This window comes from Haliaeetus leucocephalus, unplaced genomic scaffold (genome assembly GCF_000737465.1).
Source record: "Haliaeetus leucocephalus isolate CR32 unplaced genomic scaffold, Haliaeetus_leucocephalus-4.0 Scaffold328, whole genome shotgun sequence".
NCBI classification, from domain to species: Eukaryota; Metazoa; Chordata; class Aves; order Accipitriformes; family Accipitridae; genus Haliaeetus; species Haliaeetus leucocephalus.
In genome coordinates this window covers 4,935,941-4,957,124 of record NW_010972764.1, presented here as the reverse complement: position 1 = coordinate 4,957,124, position 21,184 = coordinate 4,935,941, and the positions used below count along the sequence as shown (strand labels likewise).

Genomic DNA, 21,184 nt, shown 5'->3' with positions numbered 1-21,184 from the left:
TCCTTGCATATGTAGGTATAGAATAGCAGTACTGTCCAGCAATGGCCTAAGCCAGAATGCCTTGGCACTACCGGTTACAAACTAAGCATTTTAACTACTATGACACGGCTAATTTTGCTGCCCCCCCCTATTAATAAAAGAATTAAAAACATTATATGGCAACTTTCCTTTTTATTTTTTGAGAATATTGAGAACTTATTCAAGTGCATCCATCTTTGGCTGCACTGCCTCTCAGCTTCCCAAACATAACTGCCTATTTCTTTGCCCATATCTAGTGATATCCAGCCACGTGGGGCACAACATCCCCTTGCACCATTGACACTATCAGGAAGAAACTACCATCAGCAAGCAGGTTGTGAGAACTGCAGCATGTGTGTAAGAGTTTGCAGTCAACTGCAGCAGAAGCTGCTGGGTTTGGATACAGCTGTGGAGCTGTGGAGCTGAAATGATACAGCTGTGGTATTTTTAATTGCCTCAAAGAATTAAAGTAAGACTGCATTCGAGATCTTCTCACCAGCTTTAAGTATGCCAACTGAGGAAAGCTCAGGGGAAGACAAGGCATGTGTTGGTTGTCAAACTATTTTAGTAAAAGAGATTAAGGGCTATTTTGAACATTATATTGAAAGTGAATGGGTGTGATACCAGCCAAGGTGTGATATTGTTAGTAGGCACATTCGCATACCCTCCCAGTAAACAAGTTACATACCTGTTGTCCATTGGCAGCCACTTCCAGCCCAAAGGCAGAGCACAGATTTAGTCCCATCAGCTTCGGGTCGGTCCAGTACTACGGCACCACAAATTACTGCAGGATCCCTGCTCTCCTCCTCTCAGTCCTGGACTCGTCCCCACGGGGGAGTTGTGGACAGAATTTCTCCCTTTCCAGGACACATCTACACTGCGAAACGATGGCAGAAGGCTCTTGCAGATTTGCAGGAGAGCTGCAAACTCGGCCACACAAAGATGCTGTAGATTGTGACAGCTATATGTGCACAAAGCTTGGTAAACTACTGCAAATGTGTTATCTGCCTGGGCCCTTGCAGTGCTTCAGCTATTTAATCTAAAAAAGCCTGCCTTCTTTTTAAGCCAGAGTACTTAGCTGACCTTTCTCTGTGCAAAAGAATCCACTTTATTTTGACATGTTATGCCTGAAATTGGCTCCTTCGCATTAAGGATGCAAAAGCTTGATGGTGGTGCAAGATTCATGTAAGTGAACGACCTGATCTAAACCCGACAGAACTACTCCTGCCTGTTCCAGTAAGCTTTCCATGGGTGCACAACTGCACATCAGTATCCCCAGCACAGTATAGGAACCTTGTACTTCTGAATAAAATAAAAGATAAGAATTATGGAAGTCTGTAGAGTGAATCATCCTCACTGCATGAAGAGAGAGTATGTGAAATAATTTATATAATTTTAAAACACCATTTCCCTTATTTACTGAATACAAGTCCACTCATCCCTTTGGTATGTGTACAAGCAGTGTTTCTATTTACCATTGCCCACTTCTCTCAGAATTTCTGCTCAGCCTAAGAGCTTATTAATGGGCAGACCAAATATGCTTCTTTAACCAGTTTTGTGAATCCTGGGCTCTGCACTGAAATAGTTGTCTGTATCCAGCAAGGACACCACTCAGCAGAAACTGCAATTATTCAGCAGTTCTGCTGAATAAAAATGGGGCAAACAGGCAAAACTACTGAAAAATGTTGTTTATGCTAGTCTAAACTCTGCTCAGCTACACAAGGGTACCCATATTTGAAAAAATACACAGAATTGGCCCTTTGTGGCAGTTGCAGTTCATCTCCTGCACAATGGCACTGGGGAAAAGGACAAAGCGGATCAGCACTGGGAATATTTTAAGAGGACTAGGATTAAATTGAATTGCCTCATTTTAAAAGATCAGTTTATCGAATCCACGGTCTTACTCCCAGTTAAAACCCAGTCAGCATGCCTCTGGCTCTTTAAAACAGCAAGAGAGCATTTTTTTCACATGTTAAGGCAGGCAAAAGCCATTTCTACTTTGCCTGGGATAAAACATGTATGAGATATGCTGTTCATTTGCCACTTCTTCCAACCTCACCTGTGAATGCTTGTGGCTGCTGAAGTAGGAGTTTACGGCAACCTGTTTCTAGGATCATGAGGTTGACGGTTCTTTCTTTGCCTCTACTTCACTATAAATAGGAGAGTTAACAGCCCCAGATGTAACACTTCTTCTCCTTTGCCTATTTGCCAAGGGGTAAAAAGTGAAGATTTAATCAGTCTTTACACTTTTGTATTTTTTAAATTATTTAACTTTTATTACTGTTGCACCATTTATACAATTACATATAATTTCAATGCATCCATTGTACATTTTGTTTTTTCATTTGTTTTCCAATGAGTGTGTGTTGGTGTCTGTGACACAGAATGGAAGAGAAACTGGAACTGCAATGAACGCAGACTTTTTCATTTCCACTGACCAATAAACAGAACTACAGGTGCACCCAACCACGGACATGCATTAACTCGTCATGAGAAATCTAGGTAGGCTAAGTAGGATGAGAATGCTTTTTACTCCCAAAAAATATTTGGAGAGGAAGAATTGGAGGATTGGCATTGAGAAATATGTGGACAGCTAAGTGGGTTTTGTCTGAAAGTTGGCATTCATCCACTGCATAAAAAAAATATCAAAATAAGAAAGGCTGTAAATAAAAAAACCACAGAAAATACTGCTTTCATAAAGATCTGATTGCCTTGGCACAAACCTAGTGGGCAGAATCAAACGCATCACTCCCAAACCCCATTACAGAACAAAAAGAAGATTTTGATACATTGGTGGAGTGCATTTACAGCAGTTCAGATACAAAAGATGTGCTGTACTTTCAGACATCCATTTATTTTACTTTTTTTTTTTTAATCCAGGACTTGTGTCAAGTTGGCAGAAAGTATATTAGATATTTCCCCACAAAAATACTATTTGGATTCTCCCCCCTCCCTCCCTCCCAACTTGATGGGACATCCTTTTCATTTTTTCCTTTTTTTTTTTTTCTCCTTTTCTTTCTGGGCAATACACATTTGTTATTTCAGATCTGAAACGAGTTAGTATAGCTGAAAAAATAAAAAAAAGACACAGGTTGTTTTAAGTGGTTGTTTCAACAGGCTGTCCAATTTAATCTTGCACTGCTATGGTTTGATCCGAATTAGTCGCTGGAACTTCAGAAGGTTTCGCTTCCTCTGGTGGGGCTGCAGGGTCCGAGGCCTTAGCAGTGGAACTAGGTGCTGCTGTTGCCGCGGTCTCCTTGGAAGAAGGCGCAGCCTCGCTGCTGCTAGGTTTTGAGTCTGAAGCTGGGGCCACTTCACTTTTAGTTTCTTGGGCTGCGGGCGTTGCGGGAGCCTCAGTCTTTTTGGCGTCCCCTTCCTCTTTGCTCTTGTCATCTGCTTTACTGGGAGCTGTGGCTTCTGAAGGCTGGGAAGCTTTTGCATCGTTGCTAGGCTCAGAAGTTTTGGGTGCTTCGCTACTGGCAGCGGGAGCAGAGGCTGCAGTCGGCTCCTCTTGCTTGGGTGCCTGTTCGTTGGTCTTCTGTGGCTCTACTTTCCCATCGACAACAGCCTCCGACTTCTCTGGTTCTGGTTTCTGGGTTTCTTCCTGGGTCACTGTTTTCTCCTTCTCCCCTTCTTTTTCTTCCGTCTTATTGGCAGCGACCTGAGTATCCTTTTCGCCCTTCTCCTCTTTGTTGTTCTCCTTCACTTCTGTGGTCTCTGTGGTTTGCTGAGCATCCTCAGCCTCCTTTGGAGTCTCCTCTTCCTCAGTTGCTGCTCCTTCAGCCTTCTTGTCTTTGTCTTTAGCTTTTTCATCATTGACACTGTACCCCTTCTTCTTCTTGCTCAGTTTGCCTCCCATGTTGGAGCTCTGTAACAGAAAAGAGGAGGAGATGGTTACCCAGAGCCCAGCATTTATCACCGAGAGAATCAAAATCAGGTCAACTGAGGTGCAGGAATAAAACCGATGCTGGCTCCTGAAAAGGAGACTACATCAGGTTCGGTCAGGTGTTATCAGCTGAACGCGCTGATGCTGCCGAGCACCGCTGCCGCTGAGCTTACGTCGCGCTCAGCCCTGCAGCATTTCGGTCAGCAAACCCCCTTCTGCCACGTCCCCCTGTGAAGAGTCCTGCTCTGAGCCCCTCCAACCCTGGTTTCTTTTCAGAGGGGAGGGAGGAACAAGATGATGGAGGACTAACGTACATCACGATCTCTTGTGTCTTGAGCAAGGGATACAAAGGGTGGAAGGAGAAAAAAAGACATATTTACGTTCAGGTTGAGCACAAACTGAATTTGACTCAATCTTGGCATCCACCCCTGGTTAACGCAAAGTCCACCATCACTCTAGAAAAGGCTATTAACAAGCTTTTCACTAAGGTTTGGAAAAATCAAAGCAAGCCTAGAGTCAGTGAGAAGGCTGATGTTCTCCATAAGATGGAAGACTGCATCTACTCACTCCGCTCCCACTATCCCAGAGGAGTACGGCCATCACCCTCCAGCACCCCAGAAGCAGAAGCAGCTCCCAAACGGGGACGTCCCCACGCAGAGACCCCCCCTCAGCCCCTTCCCACCCCACAGCTCCCGCAGGGATCGCCATTCCCGCACACAGCAGCATCTCACAGCCCCCCCGCAGCGGGATGGGAAACTCGGAGCTTGAAACGCAGCAAGCCTGCGACCACTCGGTAAGACGACAGAAGCAAATACGGGCCCTTCTGACTACAGGCTTCCATGTGGTACGTGACATTACGCAATAACAAATGGTGGGGGGGAAGTGGGGTGCGTGCGTTGTAGCCTCTGCTCACGGTTTTCAAGCACGACAAGCGATCAGGTACACAGATCAGTTGTTTAAAAGAAGTCGAGCCCCTGTGTAACCATATCAGTGTTTATATACCCTTCATGTGGGAGTCTTAACTAAGAATATACAAAGTCTTTCACAGTACTTCAAAGCAAACTTTGCCTATTAAAACAGAAGGAGACACTTACAGATGCATCGAGTCATTAACAAACACAAAAACCTCTATGACTGGCTAAAAAATTGTGCTTCCGGTATTAAAACAAATATATCATTCATGCTCAATGAAAGGTTAAGAAAAAAAAATTTCCTAGCTTCACACTACTTGAAAATAGGAGAAAGTTATTTTTTTCAAGGTACTGCCAAACAAATGTTGAAGACCTTCTCCAGGGGAGATGAATCATTCTCATTTTCTGTTTTGCAAAGGTAGATAGACTTGTAGGCCCTGTATTTTTCACACACTTGCCAAAATTATGAAAATAAACCAGTAAAAATTCATAGGAGTGCTCACAGAAGGTTGAATATTAAATAATTTTAAATCCCACTAAGAACTAGCTGCCTCTCAGTCGATTTTCTGCTAACACAGATACAAGGCCCAAGCACAGCCCGACAGCAGACTTTCCACATGTCTTGGGCAAAAATGAGATATTACGGTCAGCAGAGCCCCTGCTGATTTTGGTTCTCAAAAAGAACAATGATTTGCAAATACTGTTGAAGGGTTAGCACACAGCCCTGCAAAACGATAATGTAATGTTACTGAAACACTACTTCGTTGTCTGAAATTTTATGGGGAACAGCAATAAAAAGATTAACTTCCACAGAGTCACAGCTGAGCAATCTAATCTCTACCTTCGTGGCAAAGATACCAGATTTTTAGGTATTTAGGGCAGGCTATGGACTTTAGTTTGTTATCTGACAAATTTACAGGCTTCTTGATACTCCATAAATATTGCTCCAGCTTATTGTTTATGTACAGTTACAACCAAATACTTTGAAAGGGCTTTTGCAAGTCAGCAGGATCAGAGATTTATACCGAAGTCATGTGCGTATCCTAATTTGCAAACCCTAATTAAGCCTGTATTTGTTTCCCGGCAAAGCCCAGGTACTGTGAGACTAATTTCATTTGCTCTATCTTCTGTATTTTTCCAGATTTTGCTATTTCGTGGATTGTAGTAACTCACCACATTTTATATTTTCTTCCACAAAAAGCTTTTAACCTCAGATACAGCTGGCTACAGAATGCGTATGCCAAAGGACCTCTAATAAGCAGAGAAGCACGCATAGGAGAAATGTGCTCTCAAACTATGAAAAGAAACGTGCACTGCCTTTGCTCGGAGGTATGCTGTGAAATCGCTGTGTCTCAATTTGCATCACAGCCAGCTGGCTTGAGATACTGGAGCAGAAGATGGGGAAGAGGTGCAGAAACTATCATTATGCCCTATTAATAAATATTTACACTTACAAATGGAGTGTCACCTTCCAGCATAGTTTCAACTACTTTATAACAGAATAGATTCCCTCTCTGTGACACTGAATCTCACGTCTCTCTATTTAAAAGTCGCCTAGATCATCATCTTAACAGCTATGCCAGGCTATCATGCAAAAGCACAGCAACCATCAAGGTCATCGCCCAGCCCTGCAGGTAGCAGCGCTATGTTGTTCCTTTCCCCCTGTATCTGATTACAAAGTCTCCTCCTCCTCTCCCCAGCCTCCTGATAACATATCTGGGCTCCACCGCCTCACACGGATGCTGATTTAGTCCCTGTCCCACCTTACCCGTGCCTGAAGCACAGCTCTGAACCACCCAGGGCAGAGTCTCAGGGCGCAGCAGACGCAAAGCAGACCTTAAAAAGTATTTTAAAATTACAACCAGCTGAACCTGGAAGGAGCATGTAGATTAAGCCACTTAAACATCTCTGTGACTGTGCTGGATATTCTTGCGGGGATAATCCTGCCTAGTGCCACACGAAAGTGAATCTCAGTGAAATGCCTCTGAAGTCATTGAGGTATGTATTCATACAGTGTTAAATCCACTCTGTATTACTACCTACATATTAACACTTGCAAAAGTACAGACCTTTTTGTTCACCCCCCAGCCTGGCAAAGGACTAAAGTCTAACAAAAAGGAGATTCCCCGTCTGTCCCAGCGAGACTGATGGCCCTGGCTCTATTGCTCAGCCTCTCCTGCTTCCCCTGCCTCTCCCTAACCCCCATAACCATTGCATCCACCTTGGGAGTGACAGCCCCAGAAAAAAAAAATTGCCTACAACTCTTTACTACCCAGGTGAAAACCCAGTACGGCTTCAGTTATTTGCACTACCATTGACACGCAGTGGTTTTGAACGAGCTCTAGCAGCTACCAGCTGAGCGCAAAGCGCTTTGTAGCAAGCATGTCCAAAAGGAAGATCCTTGAAAGTTTTGGTGCTGAGCACCATTCCTATAAAATGGCACAGTATTTGATGGCTGTGCCTCTTCGCCACTAGACAGAAAAGGGTCGAGAGAGAGACAGTCTAGAAGCAGATTTTATACAAGTAGTTGCAATATATCAGTTATTTTCAGGCAACTTGGATGAACCAGTTGGCAGACCAGTGCTTCAGAAGAGCAAGGTTCAAGACAGCACTTCAAAGTTATAATAGACTTCTGCTTCTCAGCATGCTCAGCATTCTTTGACTGTATTGCTCTTCTCATGGGAGAAGAAACAGATCCAGAGACCACTGCGGAGGACTTCTACAACAGGAGCAAGGATTTCTTCAGTTTCTAAGAGCTGCTGTTCATTGCGCTTATCCTGAAGTTTCTGTTCTCCTGCAGAAAGCAGGAAGAGAACTAGAGAGCTCGCACAAGTATCTTTCTTATTGTATAGAATAAGCTGACTATATTTGTATTACAAAATACCACATCTACAGGTCACCTAGAGCATGTTAAGTACTTTGAAAACTGAATATTTGTGATAATCAGGATTTTCTGGGATAATAGTGTCAAAAAAAGAGTTAATGTCCATAAGGCCATAATACAGCAGGAAGAAGAACTCACAGAACATTTCAGATTTTACACCTGAAGACTGAGCTGATCTGATGGAGATGAGTCCCTGGAATATAGGCAGCATACATTTGTACAGTTTGGGAAACGAAATATTATTTCAAGGTTTTATATTTCAAATTGTGCTTCTGTATTGAAAAAGCCCCTAGAATTAGACTCTTAGTATCTCTGTCTTTTGGCAGTAAAGATTAGTCTGCCCAATTACATTTCTTATGCGCTTATAAATTCCTAAACATTTCATTTAGCATACACTTCCACATCCCATGAAAGGGTCTGACTCTTACAAAAACAGACTTGCTGTCACCTTCATTCTCGGTACAGAGAACAGTGCATGGGGAAAGGACGAAAACACAGATATCACCTGTATAGTCCGACTGCCAAAGCTAAACTTCCAAAGCTCCTGTTCAACGTCATGCGAAGCGTGGGGAGCTCAGTCCACCTCCAGAAAAACCAGTTCAGGAAGACAATAGGTATCTCCTGAAATCCCACCGCCTTCAGCGCAACGTAGGCACGTGCAGTGGGTCAGGCCAAAGTACCCCTTGCACAAGCCTGTTCCCAGGCATGAGTTATCTCACATCGCCTGCAGACAAGAGCTGTAAAATGCACATCCCTCCCAAGGCAGGGTTTCAACAGTCCAAATCAAAGGAAATACCGATCCCAGAAACTGCCCCACCCCCCAGCTGCTCAAAATAAATGAAAAGATCTTGAGGAAACCATTACATATCTGTTACCTCATTGATTCACCCTATACCTCTATTTAATAAAAAAAAAAAAAGAAGTTTTTATAAAGGGATATATATAGCAACTTAAAGAAAGAATTTCCAGACACAATTTTCCAAAGATTATCTGAAACTTTTATAAAAGAAAAAAAAAAACCTCACTACTTCTCAAAATATGCAGTACTATTTCATGCTTCCCATTAAACACACACACTCAGAGACACTCCTATCTCACTAGCCCAGGTCAATCAGTTTACCAGGTTAATGTTAGAAGATGTCTGTAGCATACACTTAGATAGAATTTGACTCACTATCCTTGTCTTTTAGCAACCAAGCCATGTTTTCCTGTTCTTTCTCAATTATCCTCACACATCTTCCCTTTCCTCTGATGTTACTTGGAATTAATAGAACAGAAATGCTAGGTCTCACTCAGGTTTGAACCTCTTCATACCTCAGTAGTAGTGAGCGTGTCTTTTCTCTTTTTTCTCTTTTCTTTTCTTTTTTTTTCCTTTTTTTGTTTCTTTTCTTTTCTTTTTTCTCTTCTCTTCTTTTCTCTTCTTTTCTCTTCTTTTCTTTTCTCCTTTCTTTTTTCTTTTTTCTCTTTTCTCCTCTTTTCTCTTCTTCTCTTCTCTTCTCTTCTCTTCTCTTCTCTTCTCTTCTCTTCTCTTCCCCTTTTTGTCTTTTTTCTTTCTGTCTCCTTCCCTTCCCTCCCTTCCCCTGCCCTCCCCTCTTGTTCTGTGTTCCTTACATTTCAGAGCAGTGATGGGAACCGGTTCTCCTACGGCCAGGCAGGTTGTTGGTGCTGGGCAAGGGAGGCAGCAGGAAAACCCACCCTTGGCCACCTCTCCCTTCCGAAGCGATGGCCGGGGGCAGCCCACGGCTCTGCCCCAAGAGGCCGGGCACCTCCTGCAATGTCACACCTGCTCATGGAAATTCCATATATCCGAGGGTAATAAGATGCTAGTTCATTAGATGCACACAGCAAAACAGGGCCTGTGGTCTCCACGTGCCCCGGTCGTTCAAGCCGAGTCTTAACACTGAACAACCCGGTGTGTTTATTGCTGTGAGACACACGATAATAAAGTGGGAACACCTCGGCTTGGCACTTGTGCTGTTTTCTTCACGGACCACAGGTAATTTTTTCTCCTTCCCTCAGCATGTGCACAGTCCTGTAACCACTGTGCCTCCTTTCCTTCCTTCAAAGCCTCATGAATCTCAAGATTTAGTAAAGGAGTATAGAGTAACAGAACAGTGAATGCTTAAAACACAAATTGTACTAACTTGATTTTCTAACCTTGATCTTTAAAAGAAGCCAATTCCAGTTTTGGTACTGTCCTGTTTTCTTTTAATATGCAGCCAATAAAGGAATTCTAAGAAGTAATATTGCCAAGTCTAAGGGTTTCATTCTCAGCCAGATTTCAGTTCTATTTTCCTGTGGTGAGAAGTAGAATACATTTGATGCAAATTTCCTTAAAAAAAAGAAGAAAGAGGAACTTCAATTTTTATATTATTTTAAAATTCCTGGGGACACGTACACCACACAAAAATGGAAGGATGATGTGCTTTTTTTAATATGGGGCATTTGTCATTAATATATCTGCATTATGATCATTGATAATAGACTCCAATTATGAGAGTAATAATAATTTAAGCACACTGCAGGCTGATGTAAAATTGTGCCTGGCTATTTAAGAACTTGTACTTGAGTAACTGCTTCATTTGAGAAGCATAACATACTAATAATACAGCAAGTTATCAGAAAAGTTAATAATCACCTGACAATTATTTTGAGAGCAAATTAAAAAGTTGTACCTGAAATATTACTAAGACTCATGTGAAATACTTGATCTCTAAGGTATGTGTTAATTCATCAATTAGAGACCTATTTTTCCAAGAACAGAACAGGAATGAAGACCAGCAGTTTCACCACAGGCAAAGGTTTTGCCAAATTTATCAATTCGTTTAACATCAACCTGAAACCAAAAGTACTTCGCACGTGTAATTCGTCTTTGCACCCTGTGTGGAAAAAAGCTAGCTAGCTAGGCAGGGTTCCTGAATAAAAATAAAATTTATCCATTATTTGATCAAAGAGTGACGAAGATTTTGTGGGTTACATTGAAAGTAACTATCGAAGACTTTGGACTTGGGTCGGAGGACTGTACAGCTGAAGAACCTGGAGACACGTAGCGACTGAAGATCCAGTACCCAGTCTGACTCTGGTCAGCCACCAGCACTACTTCAGCCGTAGGAAAGTCCGCGGAAACAACTACATCCAGGTCCTGCCTGATGCAGTCTCTGTGCGTGTCACCCTATAGTAAAGCCACGTTAGTGAAGCAGTGACCCGCGCGCTGCAGAGCTGAGCTGTGGGACCGTGCTCCCGAATGCAACACACCTCGTGTCTTTAAGCCGATACACCCCGAGCTCCTCCAGCTACAAAAAGCCATCTTGCAGAAAACACGAGCAGAACATGGACCAGTCTTGCCTTCCCGAGTCAACGAGCGGCATGGAAAAAATTCTCTGCTGTGTGCGAAATCCCAGGCTGTGCTTTGTAGGCAGAGATAACATCTTTTATTATTAGACCAGCTAATATGGATAGAAATAACATCACCCCTATTCTCCTTAGATGAATGTCTACAGCTGGTCCATTTTAGTGTTAGCATTATTTGATACTTTCTTATTGCTGAGTTCAAAACAGAATCGCACTGTTTTGCCACAACTGGGTTTTTTTCAGTGATCCAGCACAACACTACCTTGCCCAGCAGCGTAGATACAATTGCCAGTGCCTCCGGTTTCATCCTTGGCAGCTCTTGCAAGGCTGTTTTGCATTGTTTATAACAGAAACACAAGCCATATTAAAAACTGAGCAAGACAGAAGAAGCATAAAATAGGTTATTTTCACAGCGCAGTGCATGTGTTGCTCAGCCTTGCATTCAGTGCATCCAGTGCTGATTGCTTAAATTAAAAACGCTGCCATCAATTTCTATTTGCCTCATCTGCTCCGTTCAGCCTACCAGCCTTCCTGCAGACTTGAGATCCACCTCACGCTCAAAGCATTTCTCCTATATTCAGATTAACTGCATACGTTCTTTTTGTTGAATAATTAAAGACATGCTCATGCAGGTACACACATGCAGCCAAAAGTCAGCCTGCCCCAGACTGAGATCTTAATCACGCTATTGTTAGGCACACGGCTGGAAGGGGAAACTCTGCTGTAAACACCTGTTTTGCAGAGACCGAGATTCATTTTACAAGAATGCCTCTTGTAGAAAAAGTTTGCAGGCTTCAAAATAACCTGAAAGACTAAGCCAAAAATATAAGCATGTGCCGCCTCCTTATTCTTTCTAAGTTGCCACATCACTTTGGGGTTTGTGCATGACTCCCCAGGAAGCAGTTCAATAAATATTTTACACTAGCCAAAGCTTTCTAATCTGTATCCTAGAATTAAGCTCCTAAATAGGAAATGATGCAAATTTCAGAGGTGGTTATTACCCACATCTTTCAAACTGTCCGGGTCCCAGGAACATGCACAGCCAAGGGAGAGGCGAGATTCCACACATATTATTCCAATTATGGCCAGCCACTTTTTGCCTCCCTCAAATACTTAAGACACCACCACCATGTCTAATTACAAAAACAGGCAAGGTGGTGAAAGCCTAGATAATGGGACTATTTCCTTCTAATTCACATTTTGCTTGAATTTCGACCCTCCAGCACTATCTCTATCATGGATCTCAATACCACAAATACGCTTGGCTTGCAGACCCCTGAACTGTTTGGGGTGCCTCCAAAAGAGACACTCCAAAAATGTAACAGTCAGATGCTAGTAAGCAACGAAAACGAAATAGCCTCCTCCGCACTACAATCCTAATGAAGAGGAGATGTGGGAAGACCTCATTCCTGCAGGGACTGCACACTGGGAAAGGGAATTTTTTCAAGCTTAACACTTATAGCTTATATTTCTCTAGCCTCATCCTGAACAAAGAACATACAGTATGAGGCACATGAAGAGATTTCAAACTCATTCTTTCTATACCAAAAAAAAAAGAAATTACTGTACAACCCTCATTTACATGTTTTCTTCAATAGCAAATCTTCTTGGTTACCTGCCTTTTCCTTAACAAGGACATTCACTTGGAGAAGGAAGGAGAGCCACATTCACTTTTTGAAAACGGCCTTAGGGTATTTAACTAGTGAACTGTCACTGGAGACAATTACTTATAGGGATCTACATTTACGTTATATCTGTTCAACATTCTACACTTTAAAATCCTGTATTACTTTAATGCCCATTTAACTGGTCAAACTAGTTTTAATCAATCTTGAGACCGTCCTTAGAATATAAATTACAGTATGCTATAAGAAATGGATACATTAACTCTGAAATCTTGGAACTACCAGTTTTACTTTGAAAATGGGTTCTCCAAGTGACTGCTATATTCTTCATCGTTTTTCTTTCCCATCTCTAGGCTGCTCATGGTGCTGCTCAGTGGAAAAAGCACCATCTGTAAGAAAACGTCCTATAGCTAGGAGCAGGGCTCTTAACAGACAGCTCAGACCTATGGGAGGTCATGGCAATCCTTAGACTATGTATTTTCCTTCTTCTGTTTACATGACACCCTCACTACAGGCAATGAAACCACGCTTCTAATTACGAACCAAATCCAATCCTCAATTTTGTTTTCCCTTTTTAAATACGAGCCGCACAGACTGCAGCACACCGTTCCCGACTGCAGCAAATGAGTCCACAACTGCACCCCAGAAAGGGGGAAAACCGGGAAGCACGGCCAGCCGCCACGCAGCACCCTCCGCTGCGGCGGGTGTCCTGGCGTTCATGAGAACGTCGCAAGCGCTTCCTTCCAAAATACACAGCATCTGGTTTACCCAGCAAAACAAAAGATTAGCAATTTCAGTGAAGTATTTCTTGTAGACTCCTTTATTTCATTACCTAACTCTTGAAGTATTTTAAGGTTTAGGATCTAGTTAACACATTCTCTAGCTCCTTTTATCTGTTGCAGCTCTATACTAAGCTGCAGCAATAGCTTTTCTCTATTTTTCCTCAAAAGGAAATGATCACACATCCACTTGATGCTCCAGGAGGTACCACAGCTTCAGGTTTAGACTTTAGAAGGGGTCAGTTGATTTTAAAAAAACCCACAGTTCTCTCCTCCCAAATCTCCGTCACAGAACACGCAGCTCCTTCAGTTACTGGTGACGTGCCCACCTTCCCGATAACCTCAGCCCTGCACACCCCAACGGCATTCCTCAGAAATGAAGGTATCTGCAAGAGTCACGGGATTAAACCAGTTTCATCCTCCAGTTAATACACAACTGCTAAGGACAGTTAAATTAGTAATTGGAACATTATTCTGAAAATACCTGCAAGTTTAACATTGCATTAGAAAGCTGAGTGCACCTATGTCTTTAGGACAGTATTACACACCATGCCTCTGGTGGAATTTAACCGCCTGCAAGCAACCGGCACAAAACCTACTTACCACCTCAGCAGCACTTACAGGGTATTTTACACCGGCTTCATGAAGAGCTGCTGCATTTCTCCTTGGAGTAACAACTTTTGACTTTCAGTCTTGTGTAGGAAATCAATTTTAAACAAAAAATTCTGTACTGAAGTCAATGTGTACAAGTCAAGTCATGTTTTGCATAACTTCAAAACTACCTATAATTAAACCCTGCAAGACTTTGGGCTGAATTACAAGTATTTTTCATGTTGTTAAGAAAAAAACCCTCGTGACCACAGTATTGGTGTCAGCACCTTATCAGCTCTCAGCTTCTTACAGCTCTGTTGTAATAATGTCTTGTAGCAAAGACACACTCAAAAGAAATGAGAGAAATGCAAGCCTGAACACTCAACATCTTGGAAAACTTTTTACATTCATGTTCCCGGACACTCATTTGTGCCATATACATTTTCTACCAGGCTGTAGCTTGGTCTATTATATTAGGTTTGTCACTTTGGTCATTCTCATTTCCTGGTTCTCACACTAGCACAATATGTGTGTTTTTTAAAACAGCATACATTTAACACAAAAGAAAAGATCATGTTCCAGTCTTTCTTTTTGATCTTATTTAGAATGCATGTTTATACTGGATTTTGACTTTTTTCCCTTCCCCCCCCCCCATTTTTTAAACAAAGCATTACATTCAAACTACCAGGCTTACCAGTTTCACTTTAGTCACTGGGGGAGGATTATCAAAATAACATGGAACCGGTACACAACAATCACTGGCAAGCAAAGAGCACTAAGCAGCTGATTTCTATTTGTGTCTTGCAAGTATCTCTCTCCATCTTTTTCACCTCTACTCATTTACGCTCCTCTAACGACTGCTCAAAATACCGAGACGCCTTAGGCAATCTTTTATTAAGACTGGCAATATTCCCCAAAACTTGAGAACCGAGAGCTGTGTTTCTTGCCCCAGATGAAGACCCGTAGGTGTGTGTGACCAAACGGTGTCATGTGGAGCCTGTTACACTCCTTCAGTGCCACGCCTCGGCCACAAGCTATCGCGTATTCAGAGTGTGCCGTAGACGGTTGAGAGGGAAGAGGCAGAGTTTGCTTTTCGGTTTCAGGGGTGCAAGCTGACAGAGGGGGCTGCAGAACAAAACCAATCTCTGTTAGAGAGCTTTGTCTTGTGTCCCAACATGACAACGGTTTGCTTTTGAAATCCACTTTGAAAACATGAAGTGTTTCTAACTCCCAAAGTAAGAGCTATGCCAGGCAATAAGCCGTACCACGTCCTGTGTTAAGCTGTTAGATATGTCACCTCGGATTCAAGACTCCCAGATCTAGATCGATTGCCTCAGTGTCTTTCTGACATCTTCGCTGACTGTACTTTCTCTTTTCTTTTCTTCGGTTTTGGTTCGGGTTATATCGGGATGGCGGATCAGCCCTGCTAGAGGGAAGGTTACATAAGGCTGGAAGCAAACAAGCCCATTTGGCAAGATGTGAAGTGAGCAGCTAGTGCAATCCATGAATTGCGCTAAGAGATTTATGTTCAAACCAGGCAAGGCAGAAATCCGATTTAATAATTACTCAGCCAGAACCATTCCAAGCTAGCAGCTACCCAAAAAGGAGAAGAACACACAATGCAGCAGGAATGAAATGAAAACTAGGAATCAGGAAAGGTGATCAGGTGCGTATCTCCTTTCAGTAAAATAGCTTGGTTTTCTTTTCCATTTAAGTATCAGTAGGAAAGCTGTCCATCTTAGAGCTATCAAATTTAAACTCACTAAATGAAAGCGAAAGAAAAATAGCTTTGCAGGGATATCTGTGGAGTTGGATGTAGTCTTTTTCGCTCCCCCTCACCTGAGCGCTGACTTGCATTTTGTGTCAATGAATGTAATTAATACCTAATATGGCCACAGTTCAATTTCTGCAGTTCAGAATGCATATCAATTGCCTTAGATTATATTACTCTTGATGTAGACTAGCCCTCCATCAAGGCTGTATGTATGCCAATTTGCAATTTTGGTCAGCTCAGACCATGTAACAGAAAAGAGCTTACTTTCCAAGGCCCACCGAAAGCTGTATGCTGTACCAAAAGCTATTTATAGAGAACTCTTAGAGTCACTCCTTCAGTTTAAAGAGCTTTCAGCCCATGGCTATTTGAAAAATTATTTATTCTAACCAAAGAAGGCAGGTAAACATCAATATAAAGTAGAACTGAGCTATTTCAGGATTCAAGTAAGAGAAGTCTATCAAAGCAATGGAGACTTGAGAAATACAGAAAATTGGTTTTCATTTTTCAAGACAGAGCCATAAATAAAAAGAAAAATACCACTAGAAAGGTTCTGGTAGCTCTTTCAGCACTAATGCATTTCAGAAGCAGCCCATGTTTCAAACCAACACTGGGGTCCCATTTTGCTGTCCCCCATATTAGCACATACATGGAATCCATCCGTGCCCCAGGACTTCCACGTTTTAGAAGGACCAAGAGGAGAGCAATTCATTTTAATGCTGTTAACAGAACACAGCTGCCAAGACTCCTGACAATAACTGGCTTTTCCAGAGGGTTTTTTGTAATCTGTTCTCCTGGCTGGCAAGGTAGCAATGGTCAGACTGAGCAGCACTTCAGTTTGGGGGGTTTTTCCGCTCTGGCTCCCAGGGTTTGGCAATTCATTTGCTTGAGAGGTGAGGAGAGGGAGCTGCACTTCATAAAGTTTAAGATGTTGGCTGTCACAAGGCAGGAGGCATTCAGCTCTGCAGAACTCGTGTACGCAGTTCTGCTTGCTGCAGTTTTCTGCACAAGTTGAGCACTAAATTCACACGTCCCAAGCACAGGGCCCGGGTCTAAATATGATTCAAGTGCATAAAAGTCTCACATCCATATTTGGAAATATTACTTTCAAAGGTCTCATGCTATTTCAGAAAATGCTAAGTAAGACAGTATCAAGAAATATGTCTCAAGAAACACGTAACTATTTTAAGAGTATTTGCAACCCCAAAACTTCATTTAAGTCTCTTATCTACCACAATTTCTTACTCTCTTCTATTTCTTCTATTTTTCTTCACAGGTAACTGGTAAGCAATACCACAGTTAAGCTTATTCTATGGTTTATACATAAAACACAATAAAAAACTTCTTTCCATAAAAGGCCAATTTCACTGCCCACTTTCAGCTCAGCAATTCTTCACTATAAAAGGGCAAGTCTTCTACTTAAGTATTTATTAGCTTTTCCAAAGGAATGACTAAAAAAAAGGTTTCTTTTCAAACTCTATTCTGTGTGAATATATGGGGCTAAAAAGAGGGGTCCTTTTAAGCTTGTTGCCAGTGACCGCAAACTTCTCTGGTCACACACTTCTCCTGACAGAATCTGACATGATCCATTTCATTCAAACACAGAAATCAAATACAGAAGGAATTATTCTCTTTATTTAGGACAACTTAAATAATGCAAAACTACCGTTACATTTTCTCATACCCTGTCATTCACACTTAGCTTCATGTGTGAAGCCTGTCCCAGCGCTGCATCTCTCTGCAAGTCTAAGAACCAACCTCATATCCCTAAAATCACAACTTGCTCATTTGGAGCAGCAGGAGTCACCTTCTCAAGGTGAAATTGCCACCCTAGAGCAGTGAGACAATATCCCTTGGTTTAAGCTTCTGGGAGCTGCCATAGCACGAAGCGTCCCATGGTAAAAATGCCAGGTGAGATCTTCCCTTCCAAAGCCCAAATGCAGACACGTGTTACTGCAAGAAAACTGTAATGTAGTACAAAATCCTGAGAATCTCTGTCCCTCCCTGTTTTCAGGGGTCGACAGCAGTCTGGGGTCAGAGGAGGCAAGAGCCCCAAACCTCCTCACTCTCGTCCAGCTGTTATTGGGTGGAAGGCCACCTCATTTGCAGCCCAACTTCCCTGTTTGCAAAATGGGATAATAGCACTTTTCATCCTCAGAAAAGCTCTGCCTGATGCCAACAGGTGCTATAAAGGGTTGGAGATATTTTTCCTTGTTTTAAACAGCAAGCTCATTCCGTATGACTTCTCCACCCCAGATCTCTGTTAGAGAAGGCTGTTTTTCTGCATTTGGCACTACTGATTACCGTCTCTGAAGCTTCACACGTGTTAGAATAGCATAATGAGCAAGTCACTCATCTACATTTCACAGTACTGTGCTAATATTGTAATATGGAGCCATAAAGCAGCTCTGAACATCTTCAGGTATTGCTGAAAGCTCCTTCTGGAAACAAGCTCCTTTGCATTTTTGCCTCTAGGCTGCGAACATCTGTACAGGGACATTTTGATTTATAGAGCCAAATACGCACATTTCGCTCAATTTTGGTTCATTTGATGAGAAGGATTTTTTCTCCAGCTAAGAAAGCTCAGGTGTATCCAGCTGGATAAAGACAAAGCTACTGCTTGGCAGCCATCTTAGTGCTTTATTAAAGACAGATGTAAGAAAACAAAGTAATTTTGCTTAACAGAACGTTGTGAGTGCTTGAAAAACTACAATAAACCCCTTTTAACATGCTTTCATTAGGTTTTCAGGTGTTGGACTGATGCATCATGGTCAGTGCTATGTTTATTCTATGTTTGTTAATTAGATGCCTGTCTTTGTTAAAAGGACATCCCTTTTAGGAGTAATTATTCAAATTTGAACAGATGCAAGAGGAAGCTCTAAACTGGTTCACTAACTTTCCCAGACCTTTTTAAAGATTACACAAGTTTGAAAATTCTGAGCTATATTTGTCACATACTGCAGAAGCTGCCTTTCCTACCTACAGATCTGAGCTGTAGTGGCTACATCATTGCAATCATAAAAAGCCATGAAAATAAGAAGTGTCTTCCTTTAATGTGCAATTACATATCAACTAGACATAGCAACATGGTGCTGCTGGAGATGATGCTCAACAGAGCAGGATACGAAAGGAATGGCAGGAATTAGGGATTTGAAGGGTGACAAGTTTAGGTAAATTCCCCTCAATAGCAGCATTTTCACACTACCTACTCAAACTAGTCTGTATTCTGGAGTTTCAGAAGCCTTGGTAAGTAAATTAAGAACAGCGGCACAAATTTGGCCCGGTAAATAATATCAGGGGAATGAAGAATGGCCGCGTAGGTCTCGGTTCTTAGTACCTGCACCGAGGGGCAAGCGGCTACAAAGAACTGCACTGCGGGCTCGAAGTCACAGGCTGAGTTTGTGAACCTCTAAATTCATACCCATTGACTTTGATGTAATTTTTTTTTTTAATGTACCTTTTGATGTAATTGTTTTTTTCATTACAAGTAGATGAAGGGCATACACGTGTTGTTGCAGAGAGGTCAGCTTCCTTGCAGGTTACATCGTGGCAGTTACGTAAACATGAGGCTTTTCAAAAAATCTCCTATCAGTGTCTGTTGAGCAGGTTCACAACCTGTTTTGTAGTCACTGGTTGAAAATACATTCATCGTAAAAGCAAGAAAAGTTTTTAGATTAATTTCAAAAATAAGCATAATTTCCCTGTAAAAAGTTCAAATAACTGTTACAGAGGAAGAAAAAAAAAGATTGAGGGTCTTTTTTCTTTTAAACTAAAAGAAAACTACTTTCATTATCGTATTTGTCAGAGGCCAGTCAGCAAAAATGTTACGTGTGCCAAGAAATCGTGAAGATCCTAGCCTGAGAAAGAAGTGAGATTAAAGTAACTAAATAATATGAGATCATAACCATGTGAGACTCAGTTTCAAATGAACTCAGTTTCTATGAACTCTTACATTTGTAAGTTGTCAGCTCATAATTTTATCATAACCTCAGAGTAACTGGAATTTTTTTAAAGCATCAGCCCTAGTATTTATTACAAAAATAATCTAAGATTTCATTTCTAATCCTTATTTCAGCAAGAAAAGTCCTGAAAGCGTCCTAAACCCAGAAGGCACTTTTTGTCTCATGGTTTCTTATGACATCATTCGGTTTAGGTGCTTAAGGCTGGGAACACTGCATGCTTGCAAGAAGAGAAAGGTATCTGAAACATTCATTAAAAAAATGAATGTCAGTTTATTTCAGTCATTCTTACCTGTTAGCCTGGTATTCAGATAAATTCAAGAAACACAAGAGTTCTTTAAATTTATTTTAAAATTTGTGTGAGTGTTTCTCCTTAGCATGCTTTGTTCTGACAAGTTAACCTGACATATTCAGGAGTCAAGACATCTAGCACCATTTGAAATAAACCTGATAAAGGACAGTACAACAAGGCCACAGGGAAGACAGAAGAATTGTGGATGGACAAGAAGAGAACTGAGTCTGTGGCAACTGGTATGTTGGGAATGCAGAGATGGGAGTCTCTCAAAATCAGTACAGGTAGAGAAAGGAGGCACTCCCAACCATTTTTCCCTTTCAGACCTACATGGAGAATCCAAAATTGTCCTAAAAAATTAAATTAACTTTAAAATGAAGAAGTTGAGAACAATGTAGTTGTCTACAAGCTAGCTACAGTGCATCACTGCAAGAGGATCTGTGCTGTTAGCTCTCCATCTTCTGAGCTTCCGGAGTGTTTTGACATAAATTCCTTTGCTCATTTGCACTTAACTGATATTTTTGGTACTCTGAGTGGCTTTCCAGCTGGAGCATTATAACAATCATTTGATTTTATTTATGTTATTTATAGCATAGAATTAATCCAAAAATTAAAACATGGGAATTTAAAATTGGCTGCCTGTTAGGCCATTTCAACTGTTTTGCCTGGATATTTTTGACCATCTTTTCTCCTGTCTCATTCCTTTTTTTAGCAACTGGCAAATAAGTATTTGCTATCAGGCTAGATTGAAATAAAAGCAGTTCTAAAACTTGTTCAGAGTAATGTGGTGATATTATCTGCTTTACCAAGTAATTCAGATACAAATCAATGTGCAACTTCAGTATTGCTGAAGAGATGGGAGTTTCCTCACTTCTTTTCAAGTTCCAAATCTTATTTTCATGAGTTACAGAATTCAGCTAAGTGCTCTTGAGAGTTTATCCTTATGATCTTTCCCTCAAAGATAACTATAGATAACAGTGCAAAGCAAGAACTCAGTCTTTACAAAATGCCAGCATCATTAAGAATAATTTTGCAGTTTCACTCGAAGAACTACAAAGTAATGCTCCGAAATGCTAAACAAAAGTTAATCTGCAATGACTGTCTGTAATTCGGTCCT

At 41.6% G+C, this 21,184-nt stretch overlaps 1 protein-coding gene across 1 annotated transcript; it reads right to left on the bottom strand.

Annotated features, from left to right (window-relative positions):
- Positions 1–2,270: 2,270 nt before the first annotated feature.
- BASP1 (brain abundant, membrane attached signal protein 1) lies at positions 2,271–3,885 on the bottom strand. The gene has a single exon (XM_010571463.1). It carries the CDS (start codon positions 3,875–3,877, stop codon positions 3,146–3,148), a length of 732 nt encoding a protein of 243 aa, XP_010569765.1. The 5' UTR covers positions 3,878–3,885; the 3' UTR covers positions 2,271–3,145.
- Positions 3,886–21,184: the final 17,299 nt, after the last annotated feature.

What these genes read in the sequence shown, in the direction of transcription:
- BASP1 (XM_010571463.1), bottom strand. Translation starts at nt 3,877, where the DNA reads ATGGGAGGCAAACTGAGCAAGAAGAAGAAGGGGTACAGTGTCAATGAT.